This window comes from Sus scrofa, chromosome 2 (assembly GCF_054392235.1).
Source record: "Sus scrofa isolate SSC_HxYL_T2T_F1_AM1 chromosome 2, Sscrofa_HxYL_maternal_Yorkshire_Landrace_v2.0, whole genome shotgun sequence".
Classification (NCBI taxonomy): Eukaryota; Metazoa; Chordata; class Mammalia; order Artiodactyla; family Suidae; genus Sus; species Sus scrofa.
Window position 1 is genome coordinate 87,018,419 of NC_139384.1, and position 16,598 is coordinate 87,035,016.

General features: G+C 53.6%; 1 protein-coding gene across 4 annotated transcripts in view; it reads right to left on the reverse strand.

Moving 5' to 3' along the window:
• Positions 1 to 4,524: 4,524 nt before the first annotated feature.
• Positions 4,525 to 16,598, reverse strand: part of CSNK1G2 (casein kinase 1 gamma 2) — a 35,984-nt gene continuing 23,910 nt past the window's right edge. Inside the window, exons 1-12 of one of the 4 annotated variants that reach the window (XM_085013517.1) lie at positions 13,327 to 13,488; positions 8,418 to 8,533; positions 7,392 to 7,432; positions 7,174 to 7,243; positions 6,931 to 7,079; positions 6,549 to 6,783; positions 6,383 to 6,468; positions 6,218 to 6,302; positions 5,964 to 6,112; positions 5,771 to 5,854; positions 5,580 to 5,686; positions 4,525 to 5,445 (exon numbers count right to left, since the gene is read on the reverse strand). In XM_085013517.1, coding sequence (XP_084869643.1) covers positions 5,391 to 5,445; positions 5,580 to 5,686; positions 5,771 to 5,854; positions 5,964 to 6,112; positions 6,218 to 6,302; positions 6,383 to 6,468; positions 6,549 to 6,783; positions 6,931 to 7,029 — 900 coding nt within the window. In that variant the 5' untranslated portion in view covers positions 7,030 to 7,079; positions 7,174 to 7,243; positions 7,392 to 7,432; positions 8,418 to 8,533; positions 13,327 to 13,488 and the 3' untranslated portion in view covers positions 4,525 to 5,390. Of the gene's footprint in view, positions 5,446 to 5,579; positions 5,687 to 5,770; positions 5,855 to 5,963; positions 6,303 to 6,382; positions 6,469 to 6,548; positions 6,784 to 6,930; positions 7,080 to 7,173; positions 7,244 to 7,391; positions 7,433 to 8,417; positions 8,553 to 13,326; positions 13,759 to 16,598 lie in introns of those variants that run through there. The other 3 variants (XM_085013518.1, XM_021084209.2, XM_085013516.1) reach the window with 3 other exon arrangements.

Sequence of the window (16,598 nt, forward strand, 5' to 3'; positions counted from 1 at the left end):
AATAAAAAAAAAAATAAAAAGAGGAAACCAGCCCAACTAGCCAGCTCAACTCCCAGTTGGAGAATTAAGAGACCCCTCCACAAGCTGCCTGACGAGGACTGCTGTCTGGGGAAATCCATCTGGTTTATGTGAAAAGATGGAGGATTTCAACAGAGAAATGGAAACTCTACAAAGAGAAAACAATGGAAATTCTGGAACTAAAAAACATCTGAACAGAATATTCTGGACTTGGGTAGCTTATAGGCAGACGCAACACAATATCCAAAGACAGGTCAAAATTACCCACACTGAAGCCTAGAGAGGAAAAGGGAAAACTAGACCACAGTGGGAGAGACCTGTGGGATCTTACCACAGAGTCCCACCTACAGGCAACTGGAATCCTGGGGGAGAAGAGAGGGAAATGGGCAAGACAAATATTTGATAATAGCAGGAAATTTATCAACTCAAATCTAAGAGCTCAGCAAACATCCAGCAGGATACAAACAAAGAAAACCAGCTCAAACAACTCAATAAAAAAGCAAACTCAAACAAGAAGTAGACATAAGATCCCTTATGGTGCAGCAGGTTAAGGATCTGGTATCACTGCAGCAGCTCGGTCGCTGCTGAGGCGTGGGGATCGATCCCTGGTTCGGGAACATCCACACGCCACATATGTGGCCAAAAAAGAAAAAAAGAGCAGAAGACCTAAACAGACATTTCTCCAAAGACACACGGACAGCCAAAAGGCACATAAAAAGATGCTCAATGTCACTAATTACTAGAGAAATGCAAGTCAAAACTACAATGCTGCATCACCTCACACTGGTCAGAACAGCCATCACCAAAAAGTCTACAAATAACAGGAGTTGCCCTCATGGCTTGGGGAAACAAATCCAACTAGTATCCATTAGGATGTGGGTTTGATCCTTGGCCTGGCTCGGTGGGTCAGAGATCTTCTGGCGTTGCCATGAGCTGTGGTGTAGGTTGCAGACATGGCTCAGATTCCATGTTGCTGTGGCTGTGGTGTAGGCTGGCAGCTGTAGCCCTAGCCTGAACATCCCTATGCTGCGGGTGTGGCCCTAAAGAGCAAAAAAACCCAACCAACCAAACCAACCAACCAACCAAACAAAAAACCCTCTACAAATAACAAATGCTGGAGAGGATGTAGAAAAAAGGGAACCCTCTTACACTGTTGGTGAGAATGTAAAAAGTGGAGCCACTATGGAAAACAGTATGGAGGTTTCTTAAAAAACTAAAGAGCTGCCATATAATCCAGCAATCTCATTTCTTGGCATATATCCTTAGATAACCATAATTGGAAAAAATACATGCACCCCAATGTTCAATGCAGCACTACTTACAACAGCGAAGACATGGAAGCAACCTAAGTGTCCACCAACAGAAGAGTGGATTAAGAAGATGTCGTACATATATATACAATACAATATTACTCAGCCATAAAAAAGGACGAAATAATGCTACTTGCAGAAACATGGATGGACCTAGAGATTATCCTATTAAGTGAATTAAGTCAAAGAAAAGATCATATGATGTTGCTTATATGTGAACATAATAAAATACAGCACAAATGAACTTATTTACAAAACAAATTCAGACATAGAAAACTTATGGTATCCAAAGGGGAAAGTGAGAGGGGAGGGATAAATGAGGAGTGTGGGATTAACATATACACAGTACTATACGTAAAATATGTAACAACACAAGGAACTATATTCAATATCATATAATGACCTATAACGGTTTCTTTCTTTTTTTAATGGCTCCACCTGCAGCATATGGAAGTTTCTGGGCTGGCAATCAAATCCAAGCCATAGGGGTGACCTATGCTGCAGCCGTTCGACAGTAGATCCTTTAATCCACTGCAGCAGGCTAGGGATTGAACCTGCACTTCCATAGCAAGGCAAGCCACTGCAGTTGGATCCTTTTTCTTTTTATGGCCACACCTGTGGCACAAGGAAGGTCCCAGGCTAGGGGTCAAATCGGAGCTGCAGCTGCTGGCCTACTCCACAGCCATGCCAGATCCAAGCTGCATCTGCTACCTATACTACAGCTCACGGCAACACTGGATCCTTAATCTACTGAGCGAGGCCAGGGACAGAACCCACATCCTGTGAATAATAGTCAGGTTTGATACTGCTGAGCCACAATGGGAACTCTTGCAGTTGGATTCTTAACCCATTGCACCACGGTGGGAACTCCCATGGCCTACAATGGAAAAAATCTAAAAAAGAATCTAACATAGAATCACTTTGCTATATATTAAAAACTAATGCAATATTGTAAATCATCTATATTTCAATTAAAAAGAAAGAAACCTACACATCAGAGTAAAAAACTTCAAAACAAAGATAAAAAGCAGCCAGACAAAAGGGGCACATTCCAGGAGTTCCCTGGTGGCCTGGTGGTTGAGGACTTGGTGATGTCCCACAGGTCCAATACCTGGCCAGGCACCTTGGCACAACCACGGCCACGGGCACCTTCTTCTGCAGAGGTGAGTAGTGCCTATTCATTTGCCATCAGGAACAGTGGAAGGAACAGTTTTTCTGAAGCACTAAGTAAGCCAAGAAAGCCAAACCCAAGCCACCTGCCCAGTGAGAATCCCCTTCCCACAGAAAACACCTTGTATGAACACAGGCAAAACAGATTTCCAGGCAACCAAAAAGCTGAGAGAATTTGTTGCCAATGAGCCCGCAGTCCAAGGCGCATTACCTGGAGCTTTCCAGGCAGAAGGGGCAGGGGGGTATCAGATGGGCCTGCAGTTGGCAGGAGGCAGCCAAGGCCAGTAGGAAGTGTGAACAGGAAAACACAGAAAACTTTTACAAGTTTGTGAAAGACTCGACCATATAAAGCAAATATAACAACGTGGAACTGTGGGCTTGTAACAAACGTTAGAAGTGAAATAAAAGGCAAGAGATAGCATGAGAGGGGGCAGTGGAAACAGCGTCGTGTGCACAAACCTCGTGGGCACGAACACAGGGACCGCCTTCTATTTCCACCCTGTTGTTTATCATCAAAGTTGTGACAGAGCCAATGCTCTGGGTCCTGTCCCCATAGGGTTGCTGCTGACCCTGCATGGCCCTGGTGCTTTGAAGGCCATCCTGGAGGCCTGGGGAAGCCGCAGCTCACACCCGTCTCGCCAGCTTCCGGAAAGGCTGCAACGCCCGGATCTCAACCCCAGCACATGCTTCTGTCTCCGCCTGCAGGTCCTGAGCATGGTCATCACTTTAAAATCTAAGCCTTGCAAGGACACTCCTTGGGGGCGGCTGCTCTCCCACTCGCTCTAGAAAGCTCCTTCAGCAATAGCTTTAAGTACTGGCTCAGAGGCCAACACAGCCTACAGCCTCCTCCTCACCCCCAACCCCTCACAGTCACCATCTGCCTCACCTCTCCAAGCTCTTGATCTCCTGCTTCCCAGGCCTCTTCTCAAATTTTCCTTGGAGCCTCAGGCCCCTTGTGCTTTATTCATTTCTAGAATCATTTGCTCTTACCTTTTCTTCCCGAATCTGATTGGCGTCTGTTTTTGTCCACGTCCGTCATTCGTTTTGGATTTCTGACCCACGATGGTCTCGCATCTGATGCTTTGGGGACAGTCTTGCCCTTCACTGGCCTCATGCCATCTCCCTAGGAGGCTGGGGCTTGCTCCGTGGGGGTGTGGGACTTGTTCTGGTTGTGCTGTGAACTTCTGGCCACTGTGCTGGCAGCCCCCTGCTGTTGCTCCCACATGAGGGGCGGGGGTCAAGGGTAGTGGGAGGCCAGCCTCCCATGGGGACTTGGGGATTTTACGGAACCTGTTACGCTGTGTTGAGGACTGCTGCCACGGGTGTCCTGCTAGCCAGCTGGGGCTGCGATAATACCACCACACACAGCACTGCTCTCTCTTCTGGAAGCTGCAGTCCAACATCAGTGTGGCCGGTCCCTGCATGACCGCCTGCCCACTGTGTCCTCACACAGCAGAGCGCGCTCTGATCTCCTCCTCTTCTCAGGAGGGCATTGGACCCATCACAAAGGTCCACCTCCTAACACCGTCCCACGGCAGATTTGGTGGCAACATACAAATGCTGAAGGACACACAATCAGTCCAAAGCTACTGAGATCATTTTCCTCTGCTGTGACTGAGGCCCCCACTTCGTGCTGCTGGGTTCGCTCCAGACTCAATCATCCAGAGACAGCTGGAAGGTTTTTGCTCCTGGAAGGGAAGCTATCTAAGTCAGGGTTTCAATGCACTTGTGCGCTTGTATAGACTCAGGCAAAGAACCAGGTCCTTTTAGCTCCCGCGTTTATGGTTTCTGTTTCACTGGCTGTTTTCCCTACCCTGGTTCTTACATAAACCAAACCTGGTTCTTACATTCACTTTAGTTCTGTTCTTTTGTTTCCAACTGTCCCCTGAGCAAGGGGTCTGCCACTACCTGGTTCCTTCCCCAAACTGTCCCACCTCCTAGCTGTCCCTTCCCAGAGACTTGTGTATCTGAGCTGCCATTGGCTCAGCCAAGCTCCTTGGGAAAGACTGGACACCACATTCGGAACTGATTTCATTTTCCTTTATTTTTTTAAAAAAGCCCCTAAGTTCTATGGCTTCCAGGAAGCATCGGAGAAACGGAAGTGCCATTTCTGTACACTTTTTAAAGCAAGACCTAGACGCACACACCATGGGGAAGCCCCCAGCTGCTCTGCCTGTGCAGCACCCGGGCCCCCAGAGGACCACAGGGACCACACCCATGGAGCTGCCCACTCCACACGCACCTGCGGGGCTGGGACAGGCTTTAAGGCGCTTGTCTCCACCGCTTGGTTGGCAGCACAGAGCGGACACAAGGAGCCTGCGTGCCTGTGCCGCCCACAGGCCACGAGGTGGCTGCCCCCAGTTCCGGTCCCACGGCTTCGTGAGCAGGTCGGCAGGACATCCCTCGGACCGTGCCCGCCGGCCCAGGCTTTGGTGCAGCATTTTGGTTGGGGGCCATCCCCTCCCCACCTTCCCCTTTGGTTTGGGGAGGCCCAGGGGAGACTCACCCCCAGCAGCAACGCCCCACAGCGCCCCCTCGAGAAAACGGCCTTTGGATCGAGGGAGACAAGCTGCACTTTATGACACTAACGGGGCGGCAGGCTGGATGGCAGGGCCGCACTACTCACTCAGTGGACACAGGCGGGCGCAGGGCAGGGCGGCCGCTCTGGTTTTCTCTGTTCCTTGTTTTAAATAGTTAATGCTCTTGGAGGGAAGGACTAGACACAGGTGTAAAAATCTCGACCAAAGTCTTATGTGAAAGAAGTGACCCCACGTGGGGGGGGGCGGCAACTCTGCCGGGCCTGCAGTCTGCATCCGGCTGTGGCCACACGGCCGTGGACAAGCTGGCCCCGAGGGGCTGCAGTGAGAGGATTCAGGGGCCACCAGCCCAGGGTCACTTGTGTCGCTGCAGCGATTTTCTCTTTCTCCTCTTGAAGAAACAGCAGCACCTGGAAGGGGCAGACACAGAGCGGGAGGTGGTGTAGGCTGGGAGGGTAATGGAGGATGGGCGGGGGAGGGGGGAGCTGGGCGTGAGGGGGCGGCCCAGGGGATCTTTGCCGCCAGTTGCCGTGGGGGGCCTTACTTGGTGTCATCAGCCACCTCCACCTCTGCAGGGGCTGTGATGGGTGCGTTGGAGTGGCCAGCGGTGGGGTCATCGGCATTCAGCTCCCCATTGGTGGAGTTCAGTGCCTGGGTGGGGAAGAGGGGGCAGGGGAGTCATGTGTCCTCGCTTTGCCACCCCCCATTGTGAGGATCCTTAGCACAGCAGCTCACCTGGTTTTTGCTATGAAGCAGGGCTTTCTCCCGAGCCTGAGGCTGCGAAGGCAGGTCGGTGTGGACCGTGCCGATGGGCGTGGGCTGCAAGGGGGCAGGACGCAGCTGAGGCCCAGAGGCCGTTCCCCCGACCCCCCCCCCCACACACCCCCACTAGACCCCCATCCCGTACAGCCCCTCCTCGACAACGTACCAGGGGTTTCCCGGCCCAGTCGTACTCATAGTCAAACACGAAGCCACTGCGGTCAAAGAGGTCGGTGAAGAGTTTGCGCAGGTAGTCGTAGTCCGGCTTCTCAAAGAAGTCCAGGCGCCGCACATAGCGCAGGTAAGTGGCCATCTCCTCTGCGGAGTGACAGGGCTGGAGGTCAGAGAGGCACAGGGGCCACCTAGGGCGGGGAGCCCTGGACAGGGGTGTGTAGAGACAGGGGATGGGGGAACGCCTCTCACCTGGGAAGCTCTCACAGAGCACCTCAATGGGCGTGGCCCGCTTGGTGTCCCCGATCTTCTGGTAGCGCTCCTTGAGCGTGTCTGCCTGTGGGGGTAAGAGGGAGAGCGGTCAGCGCCTTAGCACCAGCAGGGAGCCCCCAACCCCCACCCCAGAACCCAATCCACCTTGAGCCCCTGCCAGGGCAGGCTGCCACGCAGGAAGTACATGAACATGTGGCCCAGCGCCTCCAGGTCATCACGGCGGCTCTGCTCTGCGGGGGGGACAGCAGGTCAGCCCGGCCCTTGCACACACACACACACACCCACCCCGCCCAGCCCGCATGCAGCTCACCCTTGCCCAGGTGCGTGTTGATGCTCATGTAGCGCGCCGTGCCCGTCAGGCTCTTGTGCTCGCGGTACGGGATGTGCTTCTTGGTCTCGGGGTCGATGTACTCCTTGGCCAGGCCGAAGTCGATGATGTGGATGGCGTGCTGCCGCTTGGTGCCCGGCCGCCCCACCAGGAAGTTCTCGGGCTTCACGTCGCGGTAGATGAGGCTCTTGGTGTGCACGTACTCCATGCGCGTGATCTGTGGACAGGCCTCAGCTGTTCCTGGGCGGCCCTCCAGCCCCTGCCCCGTCTCTCTCCATATGCCCCGCCCCTCGCCCCCTCGCAGCCTCTCCCTCCCGCCCCGCCCCTCGCCGCCCCCACCCCACCGGCACTTCCCCAGCCCCACCAGCTGGATGGCGATCATGAGCACCGTCTTGAGCGTGAACGTGCGGTCACACAAGTCGAACAGGTCCTCCAGGCTGGGCCCGAGCAGCTCCAGCACCATGGCGTTGTATTTCCCACATGGGCCGAAGTAGTAGACCTGAGGGACGCCCTCTGAGGGCAGAGGACACTCAGGCTCAGGAGATGCCCAATGCCCAAGTGGGCCGCCCATCGCACCCCCACACACACACACACAGCTCCAGGGTACCTGCGGCACTGAGCTGCTTGTAGAAGCGGTACTCCAGGTGCAGCTGCGGCGCCCTGGACTTGATGGGCTCCTGGGAGGGGCGAGGGCAACAGTGGACGTTATCAAGGGTGCAGGCCTGCCCTCCTCCCACGTGGGATCCAGGCCATGGGGACAGCCTCTGCTGGTGGCCAGCAAGGGGCCGGCCCAGGTTGGGGGCTGGGGTCAGGGCCCAGACTCACCAATTTGATAGCTACGTATTCATTTGTATAGAGATTCTTTCCTGTGGGAGGAGAGGCACATCAGGTCAGGTGGGCAGGACCCCAGCACGCAGGAGACCCGCATGACCCACCCCTCCAAGAGGCACCTCCTGTTCCCTAGTAGCCCACCCTGAGCTTGGCCCAGCTCTCCTGGACCTGGGAGGGAAAAGGATGCCCGCAAGGCAACCCTGCCCACTGTGGGCACCCCCATCTGCCACACACCTTTGTCTCCTGGGCCCCCACCCTGCCTTCCCACTGTCTCCTCCAGCCCTGTGAGCTCCCCCAGGCACCTGCCCCCCATGGCCAACCCTGCCTCTGCCCAATCAAGGGGCTGCTGCCAAGCCCTCTACAGGATCCTTTCTGTGGGATCCTGCAGCAGAGCTCAGCAGGCCCACGGCATAACCTGCATCCCTGGGTTAGAAAGACATGCCTGGGGCAGGAGGTCTCTCCCTGGCCCATCGCTAGCCCATGCAGACCTCCAGGTGCCTATGGAGATTGAGCCAACACACCTGACCTCACCAAGCTACAAAACTACGAGCTCCAGAACCTGGTGGAGGAGTTCAGCTTTTCACCTAAAACCAGTTCCTAGCATCGGCCAAACCTCAGTGTAGCCACTGCTGCTAGGTGACCATCTGTGTCACTCAGGGGCTGCAGGTTCACCTGGGCCCTTCTGCATGTTTGTGAGGCGCCCGTGCACACTGCATCATCATCTCGGCCCCTCGCAGGCTGGCTTGCCTGCACCCTCAGATGCCTTCCTGGGTCTGAGCACCAACACGGCCCCCGGCCAGCGTGCCACAACATTATGCCTGAGTCCCTATGCAGCCAGGTCTTATCCCTGGGAGGATCCTGTATGGGAAGAGGCCCCAGATTACTCTCCACCCTTCTGCAGTGGGATGTCTGGGTGATACCTGGGCTGGGCAGTCCCATCCCACCCATGCAGTGGCCGAGACACCATTGTGTATGACCCTACAGGCCAAGGTGAGGGCCCTCATGCCCATCAGTCAGTACCCGGTCACTGTCCCGTCCCAGTGTCTCATCACTGTGGTGCCTGGTGTGGGGGTCTTCAGCTCAGCCCTGGTCGGTTTCCATCACAGTTTAGTCAGCTTGTCAGCTTCCCCAGCAACCTGCAGGGTGTCACAGAGTCTGCAGAGGAACCAGCTGTCCACATTTCAGGAACTGCTTCACTTCTCTCAGCCACGTTCATAGCGCTCAGTGTCGAGAGCTGTACAGCCTTCAGGAGATTTATTCTGGAAGTACTTGATGGGTTTTGGCGCTCTTATGATTGCTACTATTCTCCAATTTGTATTTTCCAATCGTTGCTCCAGCAGACAAATAGAGCTAATGTGTCAGTATATCCAGCAGCCTTACTAAAATAAGCTAATTCCTTTCTAGGTGTCCTGAGACATTACTCGGCTCTGCATGTGCATGTGCGTGCGTGATCCTGCCACCCGGGACAGGCCACAGCTTTCTCTCTTTCCCTCCAATCTCTCTATCTTTGCTTCCATTCATTGCCATAGTCTGGAGGGGGTGAGTGCATGGGTCCCACCTCAGACTCCACTCCCTAGGTTATGAGACACAGACACCCGTTAGCTGGGCAGAAAGCTCTTTCTGGTCCTGGCTCTTGATTTAAAATGTAGGCATGTTTCCCCCAAACATTTTATCAAGAACATTTAAACACAAAGAAACAGGAAGAAGTGCGTGCAGTGAGCTGCCTGGATCACACAATTCACAATGTGCTCTGTCCTGTCGCCCAGCTGCACACCCATCACCCGTTAACCTCATCTCTGAGGCCTTTCAAAGCTGCAGACATCAGTACCCTGCCCCCCAAGACTCCGGCCTGCAGAATGAGTTCAACATATACCTAGTCCTCTCTCCCCTGGCAGGCAACATTTACCTATGAAATGCACAGCAACTGATGAGCTTTGGCAGATCTGTGCCCCTATGCCACCCTGACCCATCAACACAGAGGGTATCCCCTCACCCTTGCCCCTTCCTGGCCAATCCCACCTCACCTCCCAAGGAGTCAAAGCCACGCTTTCTCTGATTCCCTTGGCTTCCTGCCCAGGTGCATCCTGCCCCAACCCAGGACACACCCGGCCTGTTTCCAGTGTCCACTACTGAACACTGCACATGGGCCTTTCCGCAGGCAGCCAGGTCACTTCTTCAGTGGGTTGGCTGGCTTGAGCTACACATGCATAGCAGGTGTCCTGTGGGCCACACTGCCTGGGGCTGAAGAGACGAGGCACCCTCCGTGCCCCCCCAGCCATTTATCCGTCTGCTTTTAAGAGATGTCTATTCAGTTCTCATGTCCAGTTTTAACTGCAGGGTCTATCTTTTTATTCCTGAGTCGTTGTCCCTTCCTGTGTCCTGGATCCCAGTGCTCTGTCCAATGTTGCTCAGCAAATATCGCCTCCCAGTCTGAGGTGTGCTCCTAACAGTGTTCTTGGATAGGCAGATTATTTTAAACTCTGATGATGTCTTACTGACCCTTTCTGGCAACTGGCAATCCTGTTCTGTGTCTCCTTGAAGAAACACTGTGTTTTGACTGAACACATGAATTCTGGGGGAGCCAAAGTCCTGGAGTCCCGTTGGGTTTCAAGTGAGTACATGGGTGTGCGTATGCGGGCATCTGAAATCTGTGTCGGGTACTCTGAGCTCCAAAAGCCTCACCAATGCTCAGCTAAGCAGTGCGTGCCAAAGACAAGTCTGCAAAGCTTGACAGAGGACAACACCAGGGGGGCTGTGAGCAGAAGGGAGATGCCAGGGGGCTGCAGAAGGCAGGAAGATGCTGGAGTCTCAGCCATACAGAGCATGGAAGCCTCCCTGAACTCCTGAGCACCCAGAAAGCCCACACATTGGGAGGGGGCGACTCCATCCCTTGAGTCGTGTCTGCTTGCGGCCCACCTGATCAAAGCTGAAAACCAGTCCCTGACGGAGTCAAGATGAGTCACCAGGATGAAGCACAATCTAGACCTCACATAGGGCATCCACAGTCTGGTGATATATACTAAGACATCACTAGATGTATGAGAAAAGGAACAAGAACATACAAAAGAAAAACAATCAAAAGCACCAAAGACACTGGCATTTAATCCATTAAAAAAAAAAATCTTTTTAGGGTTGCACCCGAGGCACATGGAAGTTCCCAGGCTAGGGGTCAAACTGGAGCTATAGCTGCTGGCCTACGCCACAGCCACAGCAATGCAGGATCCAAGCTGTGTCTGCAACCTACACCACAGCTCATGGCAATGCTGGATCCTTAACCCACTGGGCAAAGCCAGGGACTGACCTGTATCCTCATGGATACTAGTCAGGTTTGTTACTGCTGAGCCACAACAGGAACTCTGACACTGGCATTTAAAATCACTACAAGCAGAGTTCCCGATGTGGTGCAATGGGGTTGGTGGAGTCTTGGGAGCACTGGGATGCAGGTTCAATCCTGGCCCTGAACAGTGGATGAAGGATCTGGCGTTGCCTCAGCTGCTGCATAGGTCGCAAAATGCCTGGGTCGCATCGGATCCCTGGCCTGGGAACTCCATATGCCACGGGGCGACCACAAAAAGAAAACAATAAAATGACTTTCGTTTTTTTTGTTTGTTTGTTTGTTTTTTAAATCTTTTTGCCATTTCTTGGGCTGCTCTCGTGGCATATGGAGGTCCCCAGGCTAGGAGTCCAATTGGAGCTGTAGCCACCAGCCTACACCACAGCCATAGCAACGCCAGATCCGAGCCGCGTCTGCGACCTACACCACAGCTCACGCCAACACCAGATCCTTAACCCACTGAACAAGGCCAGGGATCGAACCTGCAACCTCATGGTTCCTAGTCAGATTCGTTAACCACTGTGCCATGACGGGAATTTCAAAATGAACTTGGTCTTTAAAAAATAAAATAAAAAATAAAAATAGCTACAAGCATGTTAGAGGATTTAAATGAAAAGACAAAAATTAACGAACAGATGGGAAATCTCAACAGAAAAATAGAAGAATCAAATGGAAATGAAAAATACCGTGTATGAAATGAAAAATTTAGTGGCTGTATCAAATCATACATCGTATGCTGCAGGAAAAAAAGAAGGGTGATCCTTTAATAGGGCAATAAAAGCTAGCTATCTAGACTGAAAAAAGAAAATGGGTTGAAAGAAAACTGAAAAGAACTTGAGGGACTTGTGGGAAGCATCAGATACTCCTACCAGATGTGTGATTGGAGCATGAGAATGACAAGACAGTAAACAGAGGCAGAAAAAAATTTTGAGGGAAAAATGGTAAAGTTTCCCCAAATTTAATGAAAAAATGTCAATATACAGATCCTAGAAGACGAATGAACCCCAAGCTGGATAAAGAGAACAAAAACCATACCTAAACAAGTCAGAATCAAAACCTGAAACCAAAGATAAAAAGAAAATTTTTGAAACTGCCAGAAAACAAGACATGCTATATACCAGGGAACAATGCTCAACATTAGTCATCAGGGAAATGCAAATAAAATCCACAATGCGGCACCACTTTACACCCACTAACATGCTCAAAATGGAAAAGCCTGACAACTGCAAGTGTTGTTGAGGAAACCCAGAACTCTCACATGCTGTCTGCGAGAGTTTAAAGTCATTATGGCCACTTTGGAAACTAGTCTGGTGGTTTCTCATAAGCACACATGACCCAGCACTTTAATGAAAACCCTCGTTCTCGAGACCTGAAGAAGGATGCTCAGCACAGGTTTATTCACAACACCCCAAGTCTGGGCACAGCCGAAAGTCCCTGAGAAGGAGGATGCTTGAACAAGTGGGGTGCAATCATACAAATGGTCAGAATAACAAAAGGCAACTGACTACATGCACGGGAAACAACATGCACTGAGCAGAAGGAGCCAGGCTGAAGGGAACATAGTTGTCCCTTGGAATCCATGGGGAATGGTTCCAGAAGCCCCCATGAATACCCAAATCTGCAGCTGCTCAAGCCCTTAACATAAACGGTGCAGTAGAACAAATACACTCAGCCCTCTGTACCCAAGGGTTTCGCATCCTCGGATATGGAGCCAACTTACTTCTAAAAAGGGGTTTTAACCTAAAAACTGCTACCCCTACAGCACTCGATGCATGCTCAGCCATCTGTAGATCCAGACCTGTGCTGCTTAGGCTGCTACTCCCAGTGCCAATGACTGGCCCCAGGACAACCATCTGGGTCCCCAAAGCTATATACAGCATGGCCCCAAGCTGTAGGATAGGACTGGACCCAGGGGCGTGAGTATGTGTGTGCCTACCTGTGTGTATGCGTACATCTGTGAGCACACATCTGTGCACACCCTAATGGGGCAGCAGAGTCCAGTCCAGGAGACCCCAACCAGGAGAAGCTAAAGAGTTGGCCAACCATGGGTCCAGGTCAGGCTGGATGTGTGGGGCCCCATGCTCTGCGGAGGGGCCCTGTTTCTCCCGTACCTCCTACCCCTCCCATCAGCAGAGTTTGGGCCCTGGCCTTCGAAAAATCCACTGGCTCAGAAACCCAGAGCCTGGGGCAGGGAGGCTCTGCTGCCCAAGTCCAACCCCAGCGCTTCTGAAGTGGTCAGCGTTCAGGTTTAGGACCAGCCTCTCCACCTGGCCTTGCGGGACCACTGAGCACATCAGACACCAGCAACACTGGCTGAAAAGTGGGCACTGACCGTTGGATGGGGGCTTTCTTGCCCACAACTCCCAAACACTAAGTGCTGAGGAGGAGATGCACCTGGACACCTGCGCTGGCCCTCCCAAGCATGGTGGGCCTGGAGCCCCAACACAAATATCCCTGGACACATATGCAAGCCCTGGTCCAGCCCTCCTGCACGGCTTCCTCTGGAGGAGCAGGAATTCATACCCACTTACCTGTGCCCCCAGTCCCAACAATTCCCCCCCACCAAGTCCCCCAAAGTGAATGGGCGGGGCTCACCTAGCCGGAGTTCCCCGAAGTTGCCACAGCCTATCTTCTTCCCGACCCGGAAGTTGGGGCCCACCATCAGGACCCCCGAGCTGGTTCCTGAGCTCCGGACGCCGTGGCTGGTCCGGCCGCCGGCCTTGGACATTCTCCGGCCCTCCTCCGACTCCCCTTTCCCTCCTTTCTTGTCAAAATCCATAAGTTTGTGGTACCCTGGCCTCTCCACGGTGACTATGCTGCCGTGCAAATCCCGGCTCCACGGAGACCTGCGGTCGCGGCGGCTCTCGGGGCTAGCACACCATGGCGCCCGGCGGGCCCCTGCTAGTGAGACGCGGGCGCTTGGGAGGGCCCGGCCATGGCATTCATCTCGGTGGCCCTGGGGTCGCACAACAGGGGAGGACACATGCTGCTGACAGGTCCCAAAGGTTCAAATCTCGTGGTGCTTGGCTGGTGGAAAAACAGAGGCACAAGTTAGAAGGCTGTGATTTGCCTGCCTGGGAAGCACCCTGGGATCCAGAGCACAGCCCGGAAGGGGGACCCAGAACAGGACATTAACTGAGAGCAATGCCAAGAGGGGGCTCCAGGGGCAGGACCACATTCTGGAAAGATCTCTGCGGCCTGTAACCTTCTGGGGCCAGAGGATGGCCGTGCAGAAAAAAAAGATACCCAATCAAGTGAGACAGGTTCTAGCACTTTGAAGCCAGGTGGGGAGCCCCAGGCCATTGGGACTGTTCCTGAGAAGAGCAGAGAGCACCCAAGGCCAGGAGATAGGTCCTGTCCCTGATCTGGGGACCCTCCTCCATCCTACACCCACCCAAACATTGAGGTGGCATCAAAGTCCCCGGGCCTGGCTTCAGGAGCCTGAGACCTGTGGTCAGGTGGGCTAGCAAGGTCCGTGAAGAGCCAGGGGGCGGGAGAGGCTATGGAGGCCCCGAGGGGACTGGGTGGGCTCCCAGCCTGACTGGGCATGGGCGGTATGTGCTGCTGGGCAGCTCCAGCCCAGCCTCTTCTCCACAAAGCTGAAGCTGTGGAAAGAACTGAGGGCACCCCAACCACCCCTGGGTTGCAAGGAAGGCCAGCCAACAAGCTGGGGCATCGGGACATTCAGGGCAGGTACCCTGAGAAGCAACCCAGGTCTGTCTATGGCTCTGGCTCATCCTTTCTCCTACCCCAATCTGAGCCAGTCACCCTGCTGTTCAGACAGATGGGGGCTCTCCCCTACCTGCTGGCCTGGCCTCTCAAGTCATCCCCTTCCTCTTGGCCACAGTAACAGTGCCCTCCCACAAGCTCTGTCTCCTTCTGTCCCCTCTGGCCGCTTTTACACCAAAGTCACAGGAATCTTTTTAGAAAGAAAATACGAATCTGCTCCTATAACATCCCCCGCCCCAACCCCTCTAAAATCTGTCAGGCTGCTCTGTGGCCTCACACCCGGCAGTGGGCACAGGCCACGGTGTGCAGGGGCCATTCCTCACTACCAGGTAGGGCAGCCCTCCTGGGGCCAGTGGGCGGTGGTACTAGGGTGGTGACAAAGGCCTGAATGCAGCTCATGCAAACCCCTGAAGGTACCTGGAGCCCCCCATGGAGTGCTGTGGAGGGACCACCAGTGAACCAGGGGCAGCCTAGCTGACCTAACTCCTCCTGCCAGCAGTGCCCACCCCACCTAGGACAGTGCCCAGCCCTGCCCTTTCTGAAAAGGACAGCAAGCCTGCAGCTCCAGAGGAGCCTCCTGAGGCCAGGGTAGACCATGAAGAAGAGCCTGGGAGCCCAGGGCAGTGACAAGAGCAGGCTGGCATCCCCACCTGAGGTGGCCTCCACCTGGGCCATCTCAGAGTTCCAAACGTCACTCCCTGCCTGTGACAGTTACCTGCAGGGTGACGGCTGCTCAATGCCAGGAATTTGGGAGTCAAGTGTTAAACTGATTGGAAATAATTACATTAAAAAGAGGAAATACTCCAAACTCAAGTCGTGCTCATCGCTTTACCCCAGCTGACTCTGTCCATCCATCCCACCTCTGCAGCCCACCTGCCTGTCCCCGCCTGACGCCTCAGGAGTAAACTTAGAACTGGGTTGTGGCGGCAGCCCTTCTGCTGTGAACAGCACCAAGCCCTGGAGAGGAACTGTCTGCAGCTCTACTTTAGGTCTTCCTTTTTTTCTGTCTTTTTGCCTTTTCTAGGGCTGCTTCCCACGGCATACTGAGGTTCCCAGGTTAGGGGTCTAATCGGAGCTATAGGCACTGGCCTATGCCAGAGCCACAGCAAGGGGCCAGATCCGAGCTGCTTCTGCGACCCACGCCATAGCTCATGGCAATGCTGGCTCCTTAACCCACTGAGCGAGGCCAGGGATCCAACCCGTGACTTCATGGCTCCTAGTCAGACTCATTAACCACTGCGCCACAATGCGAACTCCTAGGTCTTCCTCCTTGAAGTGAAGATTTAGCTGCCATACGACTCTGTAAATCAACTATTCCTCGACAAAATGAAAAACAAACAAACAAAAAAACAAACACCAACCAATCAAGGTGCATGGTGACAAAAGCACCCGTGGGACTCAGTGGGCCCCACCAGTTCTCCTCTCCTGGGGTGCCCAGCAGGCAGACCCTGCTGGGTAAGGTGCTGCCAGAGCTGCCTCAAGCTTTTGGTCAGGCAGGGATGAGGCCTGGCTGGCTTTGGGGGCCATTTTCTGGTGGACAAGAGACCGGAGGAGGTGAGGGTGTGCGATGTGCATGTCCATCAGCAACAGGGGCCAGATGCAGAAAAGGGGGCCCGTGAGGATCCCCAAGCCAGGCATTGCCCAGAACATGCGATGGCACAGGGCCTCTGGGATGACAAGCCCAGGAGGTCACAGGCATGGCTGGGACCTGAAGGGCTGCCCTCTTTCCATCTGTACACTGGGAAACACAGCAAGAGCCCCTTTAGAGTACTTGGGGTTTAGTCCAAAGGCGGGTCTCTGTGAAAGGATGATAATCTTAAGTTTTCTATCAAAGACAAACTCCCACAGACTTCAGCCCTGCTCCCCAGGGCACGTCCATAGCAGCAGAAACTTCCCACAAGAAATGCCAAGCACAGAACAGAAGTTCCATAGTGGTTTAGCAGTTTAAGGATCCAACTCTGTCACTGAAGTGGTTTGGGTCACTGCTGTGGCACCGGTGGGATCCTTGGCCAAGGAACCACCACATGGGCCATGGGCGTGGCCAAAAATAAAGATTAAAATCCCCTTCTAAAGTGGACAGTTCAGAAAGTGGTGAAGCAGGGGAATTCCCGTCGTGGCGCAGTGGTTAACAAATCCGA